General features: G+C 32.1%; 1 protein-coding gene across 1 annotated transcript; it reads left to right on the top strand.

Moving 5' to 3' along the window:
• Window positions 1-15171: 15171 nt before the first annotated feature.
• LOC147801093 (uncharacterized) lies at window positions 15172-16386 on the top strand. The gene has a single exon (XM_087155748.1). It carries the CDS (start codon window positions 15172-15174, stop codon window positions 16384-16386), a length of 1215 nt encoding a protein of 404 aa, XP_087011874.1.
• The last annotated feature ends 214 nt before the right edge of the window (window positions 16387-16600 follow it).

Below are 16600 nucleotides of genomic sequence, written 5' to 3'. Positions count from 1 at the left end.
TAGGAATGAAAATTTTAAACCCACTTATCTCAAAACATGATTTTTTAAGTTATGCCGCTATTGCAGAAGAGCGACACGTATTCTTAAATCTCTTTAATTTTTTGATTTGTGGGTCTTTCTCCTTCAAGGATTCGCTCTTTCCCAATAGCAAAAAAAAAGTAAATAAATAAAATGAAAATAAATAGGATAAGAAATGCTATTGCTTGCTTCTATTTAATCTGAATCAATTGAAGGATATGGAAATATTATTTGGTTAAAAAGACGTAAAGTTCTTTTTAGTATCTAATACTTTATTTCTCTCTTTTACATATGCTACTTTATTGGAGTGCCAACTCTACTTAAATTGCTTCGAGTGTCCGGATTTCGTATCTTTGATAGCTGAGCAGAACTTTAAATTTATTTTTTGAGAAGTCAACATAAAATAAAAAGAACAAGTGATGTATGTTTTTAAGGAACAAAATTGCTTTGCAAAAAACTACTGTGGGATATTTGAAACCATCTAAGTAAATCTTGCTGTTTGCGTCAGTTAAAGTTGAAAGTTGCGTCTTTTAAAGTTTATATGCATGGATTCAAAGAAAACCATAGAATTTCGGGTTATGGAATGTTCTTTTATATTCGCTTGTTTAAATCCTTACTTTAAGAGTTTAAACTAAATTCAAAATTTAAAAAACTTCAAAGTTCATGTAGAGCTTAAGCTGTCTCTTGCTCCAAACTCTCAACTATCTAACTAGCCATTTATTTCCATTTAACATAAATAGCTCTTTACTATTGAGCTCACGTTTGGTCAAACCAAAAGTTAAAGAAAAAATTTGCCACACTTTATATTTGTTAAGTTGAATAAAGTCAAAGATCGTTCTTGTACAAAGAATGAAACAAACTTCTTTTAACACCACAAAGATCTTAGGTGAAGGATGTACCAAATTACTACTCAATACAGTGACAGAAATATAAATTTATGAAGCATCGGTGCCTCAATTGCAATCCGAAATTTAACCAGTTTGATTGAAGGTTTTCCTCATCCATGTCTTAGAGGTAAAATATCTTCCTGTATAAGTTTTAGTAACCAAACTTATTTGTAATATTAATCTTATCCTATTTTTTTGAGCTGTTTAGATTAAAGACTATTTATTTTTAGCAAAGCTGCCGTAGTTTTAACCCAGCTTTAAGCATGGTATATCTTAAACTACTATCTTAAAATATTTGTATCTACTAAAGTTTTCTGACACTTATAACAAAGTCAATCAAAACACTTTAAGCATTTCTACGAAAAAAATAAGTTAAAAGCATCTCAATGAGTAATTCTACGACAGAGATGCCGAATCTATGGCACGCGTGCTAGTATGTGGCAGGTTTTCGGTATCACGTGAGAAGTAAATATTAAATGACTTTAATTCAGCACCAATTACTGAAAACATTAACTCCACTTCCTGTGATAGCGGCCATCATAGGCGTATTCAGAAAAAAGTAAAGTCGTACTTAGGTGCGATGTAGCCACAACTGTCTCTAGCTCCAATAACTCTAACAGAAAAGTACGAATTTGTTAGGTGACTCTCATCATCCTAACATTTTTGCATTTTTACGTGCTATTGGCATTTTAAATTGTATATAAGTTTATTCTGTTCATGAATTTATTCATTTTTAGAAGGATATTCTTACTTTTATACTATTTTACTGTGTTTTAACTTTGACGTGATTTTAATCCAATATTACCGTTGATTGTTTGTATATGACTTTATCAATTTTTAATTATATTTAGGAAAATAAGTATGCACTTCAATTTTGACATGTACAAGCATAGTGTTTGGCGCAGCATGTCCACATTTGGATTTTGTGCCATTAAACTCTACATTCAATCAATCAATCAATCAGAAAAGTACGAAATTGGGTGCCATTTTGATACTTTCCAGGCTAACTGAAAGCTAACTATTGTATTACTATAATATCGTTTAACTATGTACTCCCTCCACTATGTTAGTCTGTTGTAGAACTTTGGACCTTGTGCCACTAAACCCTACATTCAATCAATCAATCTGTTGTAGAAGAAAGTAATAAAAAGTTAAAAATATCTAGCACTGTTTCCATTTCATTTTATTACTTACTACAAAACAGGTGCCTGTTTTAGGATATTTTACCTTAGGTTATTATTTAAATGAAATTGCTTTTAAAATAATGTTTATTAGAATTTTATTCAAAGCAATTTAACTAAACAGAAAGTATAGTTATACAAATGCAATTCTAAATATCTATTTTAAATAAAAAGGGTTTAGATTATTGTTTAGGAATAAAATTAAAAAGTTGCACACTAGACATGATAAAACATAATTTAACAGGCAATGTAACTGAAAAACGATCACAATCTCTGATTTAAAGATTTATTTTTTTTGGTGTGGTAACAAGATTGACTTTCTAATATCCAGTCTCGTTAAATTTTAAAAAACTCCAAAAAAAATATAATGCGAAGCTTGTTCCAAATTTACATCAGTTGCAATTTAGAAGTGATTTGGAACTGTGATAAAAAGTTTGTTTATTCGGAAAATTCCTCTTTCCGTTTCATGAACTGACAGGTCAGTCAACTCTAATATTAATATTTAAGGAGCCGCAAGGAGACTTTTTGGCTCTCCTGGGAAGGGAAGTGGAGGAGTTCGAAAGATTTGATAAATTTCTTTCCTTAAAAGAAAATTCTATTTTTATTGCCTCGTAAGAAAAAAATGCCGTTTTCATACGTCTAAAAAATATTTTAAAAAGTTCCGATGTTCATTTGTCTTGAATTAATCGTTTCAACTTATTTAATTTTAGTTTTTTTTACTACAATTTTAAGTTGGCTAGTTTGATTTTAACCCTTTGACGATGATGGGACACCGTGTCTCTTTAATATATTTTTTTCTGACGCTCTAATTACGAGCAAAAATATATTTCGGTATTTTTTAATTATAAAAAAATAATACATAGTTACTAAGAAAATCTGTTAGAGCATCGGAAATATGTTTTTACTAATGTAAAATCCAAAAAGCAGTTTAAAATTTTTTTTTTCATTCATGTTCAAAAATGTATCAATTGATTTTGTAAATTGAAGAAATTTCAGTAATGAATAACTGCCTCTTTTAGATCTAATTAAGTCAAAATAAGTGCAAATTTGAAAAAAAAATTGTTTGGAAGAGAGCCGTGTATGGAAGTTTTTAACCTTTAATACAGAAAAAGTGCATATAAGCAGGAAGCACACCGGTGTTTCCTACTGTGTTTCATAATCCTAAATTATTAAAATGGCATATATTTACTTATTTATATATAATATACTATATATTTTTTACTTAATTTGGCCTAAATTAATACAAAATTTAAAAAAAACAATGAAAAGTATGTTTATTAATAATCTGCTTCAAAGGGTTAAGAGATGCCCAGAATTTATCGTAGTTTAATCAATTTTAACCTGATTTTAGACACAGTATAGCCAAAAACAGGTTATTGCACCAAATATATATTATCCACGCTTTTAAAACCTGTATTTTATAGCAGCATGTTGTTTTTTTGTTCAATGAAACATTTTTTATGTAAATTTTTAAACTGATATTTGAAATGTAGTGTAAAAAGACTAGGATAATAGATCCTTCAAGTATTTAAAAATATAAATGTAAGTTTAAGGAATCTTCAAGGTCTAATAACAGGATGTCAACTTTGGTACTGTATTTGTTGACTTTGTAAACAGTTCTCTATTTTTTATTGTTTTGCTTGTTCAAACAATTGTCGTAACTTTTGTTTTAGCTAGCGGGTGTTATTACTTTTCATCACCATTCCACTACTTCTCTACAGTATCGCTAATCAGAAATAGGTGAAGATGATAGAAAAACTTGATCAATCCATCTGTCCCGAAGCATTTTATTTTCTCTTAGATCAAGATCTTATCTTTTCTGTTTTTATTTTTACTATAGTCTTCTTTAAGAAAACTTTAATCTCTGAGGAAAAAGAAAGTAGAATTTGATTTCTTGCTTTGAGTAAATTGGCTGTCAATATTGTGACAAATTGAAAAAAAATTGCAACGGCTTGCTCTGTTGTATTCATTTGCCGATGTTTTTATTTCGATATCAGACTTCAATCACGGGTTTTGTTGACATTGTTTTAGTTTCTCAACTTTAGATTCAATTTATTTTCTGTGCCATTGAAAAAATTGGGATATTAAAAAGCTGGTTCAATTTTATTATCGTAAATTTCTGAGGCGACGAAAAAAATGAAGAGGTAATCGTATAAATTTGTATTTCACATTTTATTCATTTTTATCACAAATTAGCAAGAAGAGTGGAAAGCTGAAGGAAAATAGTTGTATTGCTATTTTTGGGCCTACTAACATTGTATCCCACAATCATGCATGGTATTTTCAATTCAAACAATCATTAACAGTGAAGCATATTTTGCTAAATCTTTAGATAAAAAGCAAAGTTTTAAGTGACCTCATTATTTTAATTATGATTATTAAATAAATTACCTTTTCTAGTTTTAAACAATAAGCATCGTAATTGCTTTACATCTTTAATTTAGAATATGAAAATAAACCCCCTTTTAGGTATCGACGTTGATCGTGATCGAATATAGTAATGAAAAATGTGAGGCAGTTAGTTTAGATTGAAATGGATGGATTTTTGTTGATTATAATGGAATTAAAGATTGAAATGGATGGATTTTTGCTGATTATAATGGAATTAAAGATTGAAATGGATGGATTTTTGTTGATTATAATGGAATTAAAGATTGAAGTGGATGGATTTTTGCTGATTATGAAGGAATTAAAAAAATTCTAATATTTGATTGAAACACGATTATAATCACTTTAAAACTTTATTTCATTACAGACCTTGAGGTACAAAATAAAAGAATATTGTTATCCAGGTGGCAATTCAAATAATTTAAATTTAGCATTATATAAGTAAGAACATGTTATGGGAAATAAGTCAAATAAAAAGCTAAATGAAAAATGAGTATTTTATCCAATTGAGTATTAATCTTCTCTACATTCTTTGTAAAATCGACGTTTTGCAATACAGGAGAGATCCATTTAAGGTGTTCGTTTACGCATTTGTCACACGCGTGTTAAACACAGGCACCTTCGATTAGACGAATCTTCATCAGACTGCTTTAGCTGTAAAGAGCTTTTTACTGTGAAACACATTCTAACACAGTGCCACAAATTCAAATATAAAAAGACAGCGTTATTTTTGCTACCAGTACCCAACTTTATATAAACTCATTGGTGATAAACCTCATAATATTTTCTTCTACTTGAAGAACATTGGATTTTATAATTTAATATAGTATTGATGATTTGAATAAGTGTAAACCAAAGGACTTTGTTTTAAAATTTAGGAATCAGTAAATCATATCAAGTTAATGATGCGGTATAGCCATTTTTGGCTCTTGCACCAGTACTATAAATTAACTAACCATTATAGGCGTATAATCGAAAAAGGCCAAGTCAGCCAACTTCACTACATCTCAAATTAATATTTAAATAGTGTGACTGAAGATTTAAGACCAAAAAGTTCGTTGAAAATTAAAATAAACCTAATAATGTTTAATGTGGTTGAAGAAATAAAGATTAAAAATAGAATTTGATGCACAGTTGTGACATTGAGTTACTTTCATAGAAAAGTTAAGTCGTTATATTTATTGAGAATGGAAATATTTTGAGAATAGAAATATTTGCGTAATCTTTAAAATTAAATTGATGAAATAAGTGAATCTGAAAAAGTATGAAATATGTAATGCCTATAATGACCGCCCAAATGCATTGGCAGGTTCATTTGGTAACCAAAAAAGTTTGAGGTGGCTTAAAACAATCGAAATCCTCTTTGAAATGAAGTTTTTTCCAGATCGACATTTTTTTTTAACTGTATGAAGTTGTAGGTTTTATATCTATAGCCATACGAAAGAAGGATCCGTTTTTGCTCTGTTGTTGTGGCTTATCCTCCAATGCCTGACGCAGTCAGACAAGGTCCATCAGACAGTTGACCCTAAGAAAATCGAGGACCAGAAGGGGGGATAAGTATATGTCCTCTCTGGAAAGTCCCAAACAGTCCAGGATGTGTTTTGGAGAAGCCTGTTCAGCTTGACATTTGGGAACCGTTTTTTTCATCAAATTACCCAAGACCAAATTATAATGAAAATAAAAGCAAGAAAAACTATTGCTTTTGCACATCAAATTTACATCACACGCATTTGAGTTAGGCCAGCTGTGCCTATGTAACATTACACTTTACCTCCTCAATACAATTTCAATATCGTTTTGTAATCCTTAAAAATCGTAAAATGGCAAAGAACAAGTTTAGTTCTATTAAATAATTGCAATATTTGAACAAAATTCAAATTTCTTACAGCACACAATATAAAACAAAAAGTGTTATTTTCCTTAGAACGCTGAGCATACATTGCGTGCCGAATATCATCAAGTGTTGAAACTTTCTTTAGGTAGTTTTTTTTTCTAAGCAGGTACCTTTTATTTCTACATCGAGGATTGCGTTCAGTTTTTTTAGGTGACGAAATAAACGCCTTCTCATTTTTACTGTACAAATATGCGGCAAACAAAAAAAAGTTATTTCGTTTTATTTCGATCCACAATTTCTTTTTTTGTACAATGAACTGCTAAAGAAAACCTACAGACGAAAATAAGTTAAAGAAAATAATTTTTGGCTCTTTATTTTTGAAACATTCGATTTTTTGCATCATTGCTAAAATTCTAAAATTGTGTAAAATTATCACAGCTTTAAGCATTCTAGAATGCTTTTAAAGATTTTTATATTTAAAGTGGTAACACATTTGAAACTTAAAAACTGCTGTTTTGAGTTTCACAACCAGAAATAAACAAATTAAATGGTTAATAACCATGATAACTATATTCGATTGGTTTTAAATATTAAAGAAAATGACTTAGTTTTCGTTTCAAATTAACTTTTTAATTATTTTGATGCCAGTACAAAAGATTTTAAACTGAAATCGCTATGAGATATTCATCTGAAAAATATCGACTGTATCGCAAAACTGCCTTAACCTCTTGACGCAGAATTTTTATTTAGCATTTTTTCTCTACTTTCTTCATTTTGTATTTAGGTCAATAAGTGCTAAATATGATATTTAGCAATTCAATAATAAATGGTTATGATGTACAGCATGAAAAATCTGTATTTTTTTTCCGCTTTAAAGATAAAATCTTCCTAACACGGCTCATTTCAAAACAATAAGTTTTCAACTTAGTTGACCTAAGTTATACCTTAGTTAATCATTAAACTTTTTTTTTTTTAACAGAATCAATAATTGATAAATTTTTAAGCATGAATGACAAAAATAAAATTTCAAACTACTTTTTTGGATTTAATATTTTAGTGCAAATATAATTCTGATAACAGAGATGCCAACTTGCTCCGGACAGCGAATAAATATTTTTGAGTGGTATCCTTTTAATGTACGATTCTTGGTTTTGAAAAAATCTAAGTTTTTTACTCACCACTATTTTTAAATAATTCGAGAGCTTACGTGATACTCCACTTTGTTACAGTAAAGCCGTGCTGATCCTTTTTAAAAAATTTGCAAAATTTAGCGAATAGTTCTTTACCGCTTTTTAAAGTAATTTGCCCCACCCGGAGCAGTTGGCATCTCTGCGGTAATCAAAAACATTTTTAGTAACTATTAAACTGTTTTTTTTTGCAATTAAAAAATATCTGTTTAACCTAGTGACTGGCGCAGTATAGCCATTTCCGACTCTTGTGCCAATAAACTCCAACCAACCAATCAATCATCGTGGTTTCTAATGATTTATTAATTTCATCAATATTTTAAGAACAATGGTTTTATTGCATCAACATTTTCTGTATAAGTAAATTACAGAGTGAACTTTTCCATTTCAACAAAAGTTTTTGATTTAAGTCTTTGTTTTCCATAGGAATAAATATAGCATAAATCGGAGCTACAAAAGCTAGTATAGCAGATTAAATGTAGCAGGGGAAAATCCGCAACATCTCACACTCGAGTTGTTCCGAACAAGGAGAGCATTAAATGAAAGAAAAACTCTTGGGAAATATTAGGAAATAGACTTTTTTCTCCTTCATTGCTCGCTCTGTTTTTCTTAGTCTGCAATAAAGCGGAATCAATGTTAATAAGATAGGGCTAAGAAAATATCTACCTAAAGAGATAAAACTGCTTCTCATGAAAGTATTATTTAGAAATAAAATATTCCTCTCGTGACTAGTCTGAAAACATCTAACATAAAAATAAATCCATAAATATATTTATGGTTGTCTTTAAAAAAACAAATCCCTGTGGAGTTTGTTACACGTGCGTCTTATAGAAAGTAAGAAAGAATTCGGTGATGAACAATGGTATTAGAGAAAAGGAAGTCCCCCACCCTGGATCTTGTCTTTCTTAGTTTTAATACTTTTTTAACCATTCAATCAATTCTTCTTAAACTTTGCACTGTAAAAAAACCTATGTTGCCGAGACACTGCTTTAATCTACCGTTGTAAGTCTTTGAAAAGATTTGAAACATCAAAACTTAGGAAAGATATTTTCTATGCAGGGCGTCCCGGGATTATTGAGACAAAATTTAAGGACATTACAAGGGTTCAGAATTGCATAGAAACGTCATGGGAAAGTAGTATATCAGGCATAAGAAACAACGATACACAAGACTGAAATCATCTGATATATTTATCAATCAAAGAGATTACTTGTTTTGTGGTAGATAATCTGCAAGAATGTCACTAAAGATGTTCAAAGTTTCCACGATTGCTAGCGATGCATGATTATATCATCTGACCTTGGATTGGCAGACTTGCTCAAATACACCTGAGGTTCGCTGGATATCCTCAGTACCACAGACTTTTCTTGCAACCAGATTTCGGAATCTGAAGGTGTTGTGTACACCACATTTTCCAGTGCATCCTAAGGAAAGAAATCTCTGCTGTTTAAATCAATAGGATATGGTGGCCAGGTAACTGGTCAACCACACCCAATTCATTTTGTGAACACCACCACCTATCTGCGAATGAAAACTCTTCCGACCATGGGTTGCAATGCAATTCTGAATCCTTGTGATATACCCTACCTTCTCTTAAGTCTGTCCCAATAATTTTAGGATACCCTGTAGAACAAAAAAGAGAATAATTGATGAGTTTCCTACTTCAGAGGGCTTTAGAATGCGTTATAGTAGTCTAAGTAAGATAAACTTTGAACTACAGGGAGTTCTAAAAATACGCTTGACGTATTTTAATAAAGTGTTTAGAAATATTCATCCGTAACCTAGCTTTCATTAGATATAAATGCTTTATTTTACATATTTAATGCTTTATTATACTATAAAAAAGAAAAACCAGCATTCAAACTATCGTCGTTGGAAAAAATATATCGTATAAAATCCAGACATGCCATCAACCATCACTGACGTGTAATGACTTGTATTATCGCTCTTGCTGGTCTAATATGGTCAAAATTTGTCTTAGTACTGTAATGAAATGCATTGACAGATTCAATTAATCAAAATTGCTGTAGGAGTGAAATCTTCAGACCTACATTCTTAAACTTTTAATAACATTCCTAAATGAATTTGAAGACAAATTTTAATTTCTGAAAATTCAAAGCCTAATAAACGTCAATTATAGCTATATGCTTCACCATAAAGTTTGATTTTATATATGGCTGGAAAGTCGTTTTTTTAAAAACTCCGTTGAATATGACATGTATCCCTTTACAATCTTCATATAAATATGCGTAGCTAAGCTCTGTGTGTTTGGCCAGCATGTGATTTATTTGGACCTTGAGCCATTTAACTCTATTGTTAATTCTAATACTGGAGGGTGCATACAAATATTATTAGCAATTTGATTATCCTGGAAAATATATCACAGTCAAAGTTCTCGCACATTTCTTAAACCAAATTCTTCAATTTTCATTAAATCTTATACGAAATTCATAAAAAGTCATTAGCAAAAAGTCTTTTTACTTAACGTTGAATATACATAAAGATAGCACAATTTTCATGGTTGACCGAAAATATAATTATGATAAATTCTGAAAGATTTTAAATACTTTTTATTTTTATCTATAATGCCTATTTTTAAAATTTTTCTGCCTTGAAAGAAATATTTTCTAAGAAGATGAAAAGGAAGTTTAATTTTAAAGAAAGAAAATTCGTGGTAGTATTATACTTTTCTTTTCTGTCCCTTTTTAATCTTTATTCTATTTAAGGTTCTTGACTTCTTAAGTAGTAAGCACAATAAGACTAAATTGCGTGAAAAAAGTTGCATAATGCATGCTTTTTTTAAGCAAGCCTTTGTTTCTGGATCGAGAGGGAGTTTGCACCAAAAACAATTTTTTGGCTATATACTTTAATTTTTAGAATAAAAGCTATTTCTCGAAAAGTCAATGATCTAAAGATCCAATTTGTTTACTTTATACCTCGACTTAATTTTTAGTAGCAACATGGACGTTATTACAAAATTAAATATTTGTTAACGAAATCTTGTAGAGAATGTGACGGACGAAATTTTCAATTGCTGAGAATTTGCTTCGGAAAATATATTATTATAAATGCTACAAATTTCCTCTGAAATCAAAACAATTGTCCAAGCAAAAGTGGTTTCTACAACCCATGAAAACGTGTCCATTTTTACTTTTTACTAATTTTTTTCCTTTATATGAATACTTTATACCAATTTATTTTATCGTTATTATGTAATACTGGAATTTTTGGCGCAGAACCTATAACTCCAAGTCTTCAACTCCATTTATATTTTAATTTTTAAATGCACTGAGGATCATATCTGCAACATATAGAAATTGTGCTATGCACTCGAAGATTTTTCCATTAACTAGTCTGTTATATCTTTAACATTATGCTGTGAATTGTCTTTTTGATTTGTATTAAAAACAGTTTCTTTAGCGCAGCATGTCCATTTTAGACCTTGTGCCGTGAAAACCTGCATTCAATTCAATTGAGATCAACTATCGCACTTTTCAATTCAATTAAGATCATAGCTGTAGGATATTCCTCTCCCTGTAATGCAAATGGAGTTGGTACCATCGAAAAGTCTCTTGTCCTCTGGAGTAGCTTCAAAATTACAAATCTTTCACGTGTCTACATCCGTAAAAGTGATCTCGTCGATACAATGGCTAAGACCACTTATAACTTAAATAGTAATCTCCTATTATCTTTGGATGTTAAACGTATTTGTAAAACCTCATTTTATCAAGCCTGGAAAAAACATCGGAATGCACAAATCAATAATAAATGACATGAACTTTGTCCTAAGCTTGATAGCTGTGAAACATTAAATGTTGACCTCAAATCCCAGGTTTTAATTAATAGACCGCGTATCGTTCATTCTAGTTTTGCTCGTGTACATTTACTGAAAGCCAAACGTGCACCCTTCTGTACTGAATGTCAAGTCGACACTTCCATTAAACACATTTTAGTTGATTGTAGACGATTCAAACATTTGAGGAATAAACTTTTTGGCCAGATATTTAACCATTGCTTGGTGACCCAATACATTCCAAGCTTATCAACAGGATTATATTTATTAATTTAAAAAAAAAATTGAATCTTTTTAACCTAACGACTGACCACTTTTGGCTCTTGTGTCAATAAACCTCAACCTACTAATCAAAATTATAACGCTACGGAGTTGAAAACTAACAGTCATAAACTCAAAAATTGGGTCACCTGTTCAAAGACTGATATAAAATAAAATAGCTGTAGGGCCAGTAATTGCAGAATGCAAAAAATGAATGTCACAAAAGTGGCAAAGATAATCAGACATTAGAAACTGGTTTATGTTATGAAGGGCTTGTTCAAATTGAAGTTAAAAAAATAATTAGCCACCTAGAATTAATTAGCCACTTAGGTTAATATCAATTAGTTACATTAACCTAAATTGAATAAGATATGAAAATTAAGCTTCTTAGTTCCAGATGGGAAAATTTATAGTTTGTTTCAGATATGCAACACCATGTGATTATTGCATCATTTCAAATAGAAAAATGTGTTACTTGACTTTGCTGAGTACTGGGAACCTAAGTTTAAAATTAGTATTTTTAGACACTTTTGTAATAGCATCATATCAACACCTCCTAGAAAGAACAGGCCTCAGCACGGGTTACCATAAATATCCCTTAGTAGTCCAAACGTAATGACATATTTTGTATTTTCAAACACTGCGCAGCTTAGTACCCCTAACGTAATGACATCTTTCTTATTTTTCGTCTACTGCGCAGTTAACTTCGTCACATCGGACTACTAAATTGATCCGTGCGTGCTGAGGCCTTTCTACTTCTAGGAGGTGTTGATCATATCCGAATATATTATCAGTAAGCGAATTGAATAAAACTTTTAAAAATCTGTTATCATAATAAAAAAATTTTCGTCACTTAATAGAAAATCTGGCATTAAGTGCAAAAAAGGCAATGAAGCACATTTGAAAGCGAAATAAAGGTTAAATATGACTATAATCATTTGAATGCTGTAGTACAGCTAAATAATGTGAGACAAAACTAAATCAACCACTCACTCAATCTTAGAATGGTTAATGAAATAGACGCAAAATAAGATGATTCAACTAAGTGATTTTTGTTTGGCGCAGCATGTCCTTTTATGGACCTTGTGTCACTAACCCTACATTCAATTCAATTGCACGCATTGAAGCAAGTAAGCAACAGGAAAAATTGAAGTATAACGCAAAAAATCTTTAGTGTAATTAAAAAAAAAGAATAATCTTTTTTTTAAAATTATAATAGTGTATTTAAGTGCAGAGTTATGAAGGCAATAACAAGTATCTTAACAATCAATTGGCAGGCTGAATAAGGTAGCGAACTTGGTAATAAGTTACATGAAATTAAACAGTCAATCACCCCTTTTAAAAGACTTAATAGTTACAGGGAAATTACAGTGCTAATAAACATATTGCGAATTGGCCATACACGGTTAATTTACAAACACATTCCATTAAACGAGCCATCATCTGTTTGTTTGACGGAGCATACCCGCCTTTGGAATTGTGCAATTAAATCCTATATTCAATTCCAGCATCTGTTTGCTCTACTTGCAAAGAACCATTTACCATTAGACAAATCTTTACCCAGTATACTATATTAAAAATTGAGAGACGCAGTTTTTTTAATTCCGAGTTTCTTAATTTATCTATCTTGGTGAAATTCAACACTGAAATCTTACTGACTTTTTAAGACACTGGATTCTTCTCTTCAATATAAATCAGGGTTTTTTATTAACCATGTGCCCATCACCACATAGCCTATTTTTGCCCTTGCGCTAGGAAACAAACTAAACTAATAAATTCTATAGTATATATTTTAACTGAAGTTTTGCTCAAAAATCATGAAGTGTAACAGTTTAATCACGCGGCTCAAATCAATTTAAATAGATATTCATTTTGCGAAATTAACAGGGATCGAATATTTTCCAAATTCAAATTGATTATGATTAGAACAAGAACACATTTTTCATCAGCAATAATTCTTTTTCTTGTGCTTGGAGGACCATTAAAATGATTATCATTAATGTTTTCTGAGCGACTAACTTACTATTTAACTCTCGTTAATTATACTTCATTGGAAAACGTAATGCGGTTTGGGGGAAATTCTCTGACGAAAAATCACAGTTCACTCAAACAGCGTAATTGCCAGTTATCGGAATAATGAATAGAATAATCACTGGGAAAGGCAATTTATTTCAAATGTAACGCGTTGTAGGAAATAAAGTTCGAAAATTGGGAGAAATGAAAAAGTTTTGCATTACTGTAAAAGTTACTGCGAAAATAATTCAAATAGACATATGGGCATTACCACGGTTCTGCCCTGCACGTGGCCTAGAAAAATGATGCGGTTTAAAAAAAATGTATTTATACTTAAAATATTTTATATACATAAAAAAATACTCATATTAAAAATCTCTTATAATTTCGAATTGTTTACCCCCATGGGATGATTCTATTGAAGGCATTGTTGAATTTTTATTATGAGTTACTCAATGGTCGTTGAAGTTTTTAAAAACTTACTGTTGTAACTAACTTTTCAAATTAAAAAAAATCTACATATACAGGATTCCCCCTCCCCAAAGTTATAAGCTATTTCATAGCAGAAGCATACTATATGTGAATGGTTTTGAATCTTTTTTCCCCTCAATATATTTTAGTACTTCATGTTAAATTGGTTTTCGAAATAATTTTTGAAACTCTTTCTTGCTCAAAATGTTCATAAAGACTCTCGGACACTGAAGAGGAAAAATATGTGATAGAACACAATTGGTAAAAGTAAGTTTTTCAGTGAAATTAAAAAAAAAAGAGATCTTGAATTTTATAACCCATTTTTGAGATTTTTGTTATATAGCTCGTGAGTTAATTCCTGGAAATTTAACCACTTCCTCTCATTATTTTACCTTTCTTAAATTCAATAGTAGTTTTTTGGACAAAGCTAGATTAATGTTTTGATAAGGATTTTTAATATTTTTTGTTGTAAGTGAAAAATATTTAAATTCATAAAATGCTTGGAATCAGAAAATATTTGTATTCTTAGATGTAGCACCAGTAACTCCAAACTAACGCCCTGAGGGGGTTTACCTTCTTTAGGTAAATACAGGGAGTCACGCCCCGGGGTACCCTAGTGATCTATCCTCACTTCCGCTTCCTCTCCCTTTTCTCTTACTTTCTCCTTTCTCTTCCCCCTTGTCGTGGTTGCCAAATTTGCTGGTAAGGGCTTGTCATCTGTGTTTGATTACCACTCTGTTGTGTTGGACATAGATGGGAAGAGACCACCCGCGTGTTTGCCGTGCGTGGAGACCCGTGTCCCTGGAAAAGGGGATCCTGGCAGTTGAGGGGCATCCTGGTACCCCAATACACTGCTTTGGCCCGTGCTTCAGGTAAACGGGAGGTGCATATTGACCTGTGTGCATCAATCGGCTAGTCTCGAATGTCATCTGTTGGCTAGGGTCAAGCCCGCCGTCACTTACTGGGCACCTCGTTAAGGGTGGAGGCTGCTTCAGGGGTGGCTTGCGGGCGTATAGCTAGTGGTTAGCATCGGTGTTAAATAGCGGATTGGTGGCAGCACTAATTTGTTATTTGCATCCCCTAAGTTGGACTCCGTGGTGGGTGGTGCCGCTGGTAGCTGAAGTGATTGATATTTTCTATGGCCGAAAATAGTAAGGTGTTCAGTTCCGCACACCACTGCAAAAACAGCGGAACAACCTCAGTACCGTGTGATTACGCTCGATTTTTCTTGGTAGCTCTTACGAATCCGAATGTACCGAATACTTCTTTCAATAAAGTATCTCCATTTCTTATTCACAAGGCTCTTCTTTCTATACTGGGAGATGTCGCCTCTGTGAAAAAATTACGCTCAGGTGACCTCTTAGTTGAAGTCTCTTCGATGACACAGGCCAACATTTTATCTAGTTGTACATCTATGTGTTCATTCAAAATTAATGTCACGCCTCATAAGTCACTAAACACTTCGCGAGGTGTAATATCAGCAGCAGAATTCGTGAACGATGACGAAGAAATGCTTGTTGAAAACCTTGCAGATCAAAATGTCACCGCAGTTCGTAGGATTAAGATTCGGAGGGACGGTCATCTTGTCCCTACCAAACATCTCATCCTAACATTCAATACACCAAAGTTACCATCTTCTGTGAAACTTGCTTGGTATAATTGCCCAGTTCGACCATACGTGCCAAATCCTTTGAGATGTTTCCAATGTCAAAGATTTGGTCACGCTAAAACATCCTGTCGAAGCAATCCAACCTGTGCCCGTTGCTCTGGCTCTGACCATGACGATGCTTCCTGCCAGTTGCCATCCCTCTGCATTAACTGCAAAGGGGATCATCCTGCATACTCGAGAAGCTGTCCAAAATGGTCACAAGAAAAAGAAATTCAAACTGTTAAGGTAATGCAAAATCTAACTTTCAATGAAGCTCGCCGTATAGTCACCGCCCGTACTCCTCGGTCGGGAGTGTCCTATGCAGCAGCAGCTAAGACTTCCCTGCGTACAGTCAGCACACAAACAGATACTCCACAGCAAACCAACAAGAAACCACTGTTTAATTTCACTGGACCTACCACCCGATCCATATCCATATCTCCTCCTCCACAGAAAGCACCTAGAACAACTTCGTCTGAAAGATCTCGTCCTGCTCATAAGCAGTGTTCGAACTTAAAACTCCCCCCTAGTCAAAAACCAGGAATTTCTCGCAAGAAAAAAGACTCTAAATTTAATCAATACTCAAAAAAACCTACTACCAACAATCTTGAACCCATGGAAGATGAAATAAGTCTGCATCCATCGGATGATGAGTCACTATTCGATGACGCTCCAACTGTTATAACTTCAACATCTAAAACATAATGTCAATTTCTTTTATATCATGGAATTGTCGTAGTACGCGCAATAAGATGTCTGACATCAAAGACATCATTTTTAAATATCATCCTACATGTTTTATGCTTCAAGAAACTCATTTATCTCCTTCTCACAGTTTCAACATTCGAAATTATGCGTGTCATCGAAATGATTACGTTGATGGTAATCGACCTACCGGTGGCGTTGCAATTTTTACCTC

The sequence above is a fragment of the Parasteatoda tepidariorum genome, chromosome 12, assembly GCF_982258835.1.
Source record: "Parasteatoda tepidariorum strain Cologne lab strain chromosome 12, Ptep-v5.0, whole genome shotgun sequence".
In the NCBI taxonomy this organism is placed as follows: Eukaryota; Metazoa; Arthropoda; class Arachnida; order Araneae; family Theridiidae; genus Parasteatoda; species Parasteatoda tepidariorum.
The sequence above is the reverse complement of the archived record's forward strand: the minus strand, read 5'-3'. Positions and strand labels throughout refer to the sequence as shown.

Bases quoted from the DNA above. Each gene is read 5' to 3' on its own strand.
- LOC147801093 (XM_087155748.1), top strand. From the start codon at position 15,172: ATGGCCGAAAATAGTAAGGTGTTCAGTTCCGCACACCACTGCAAAAAC.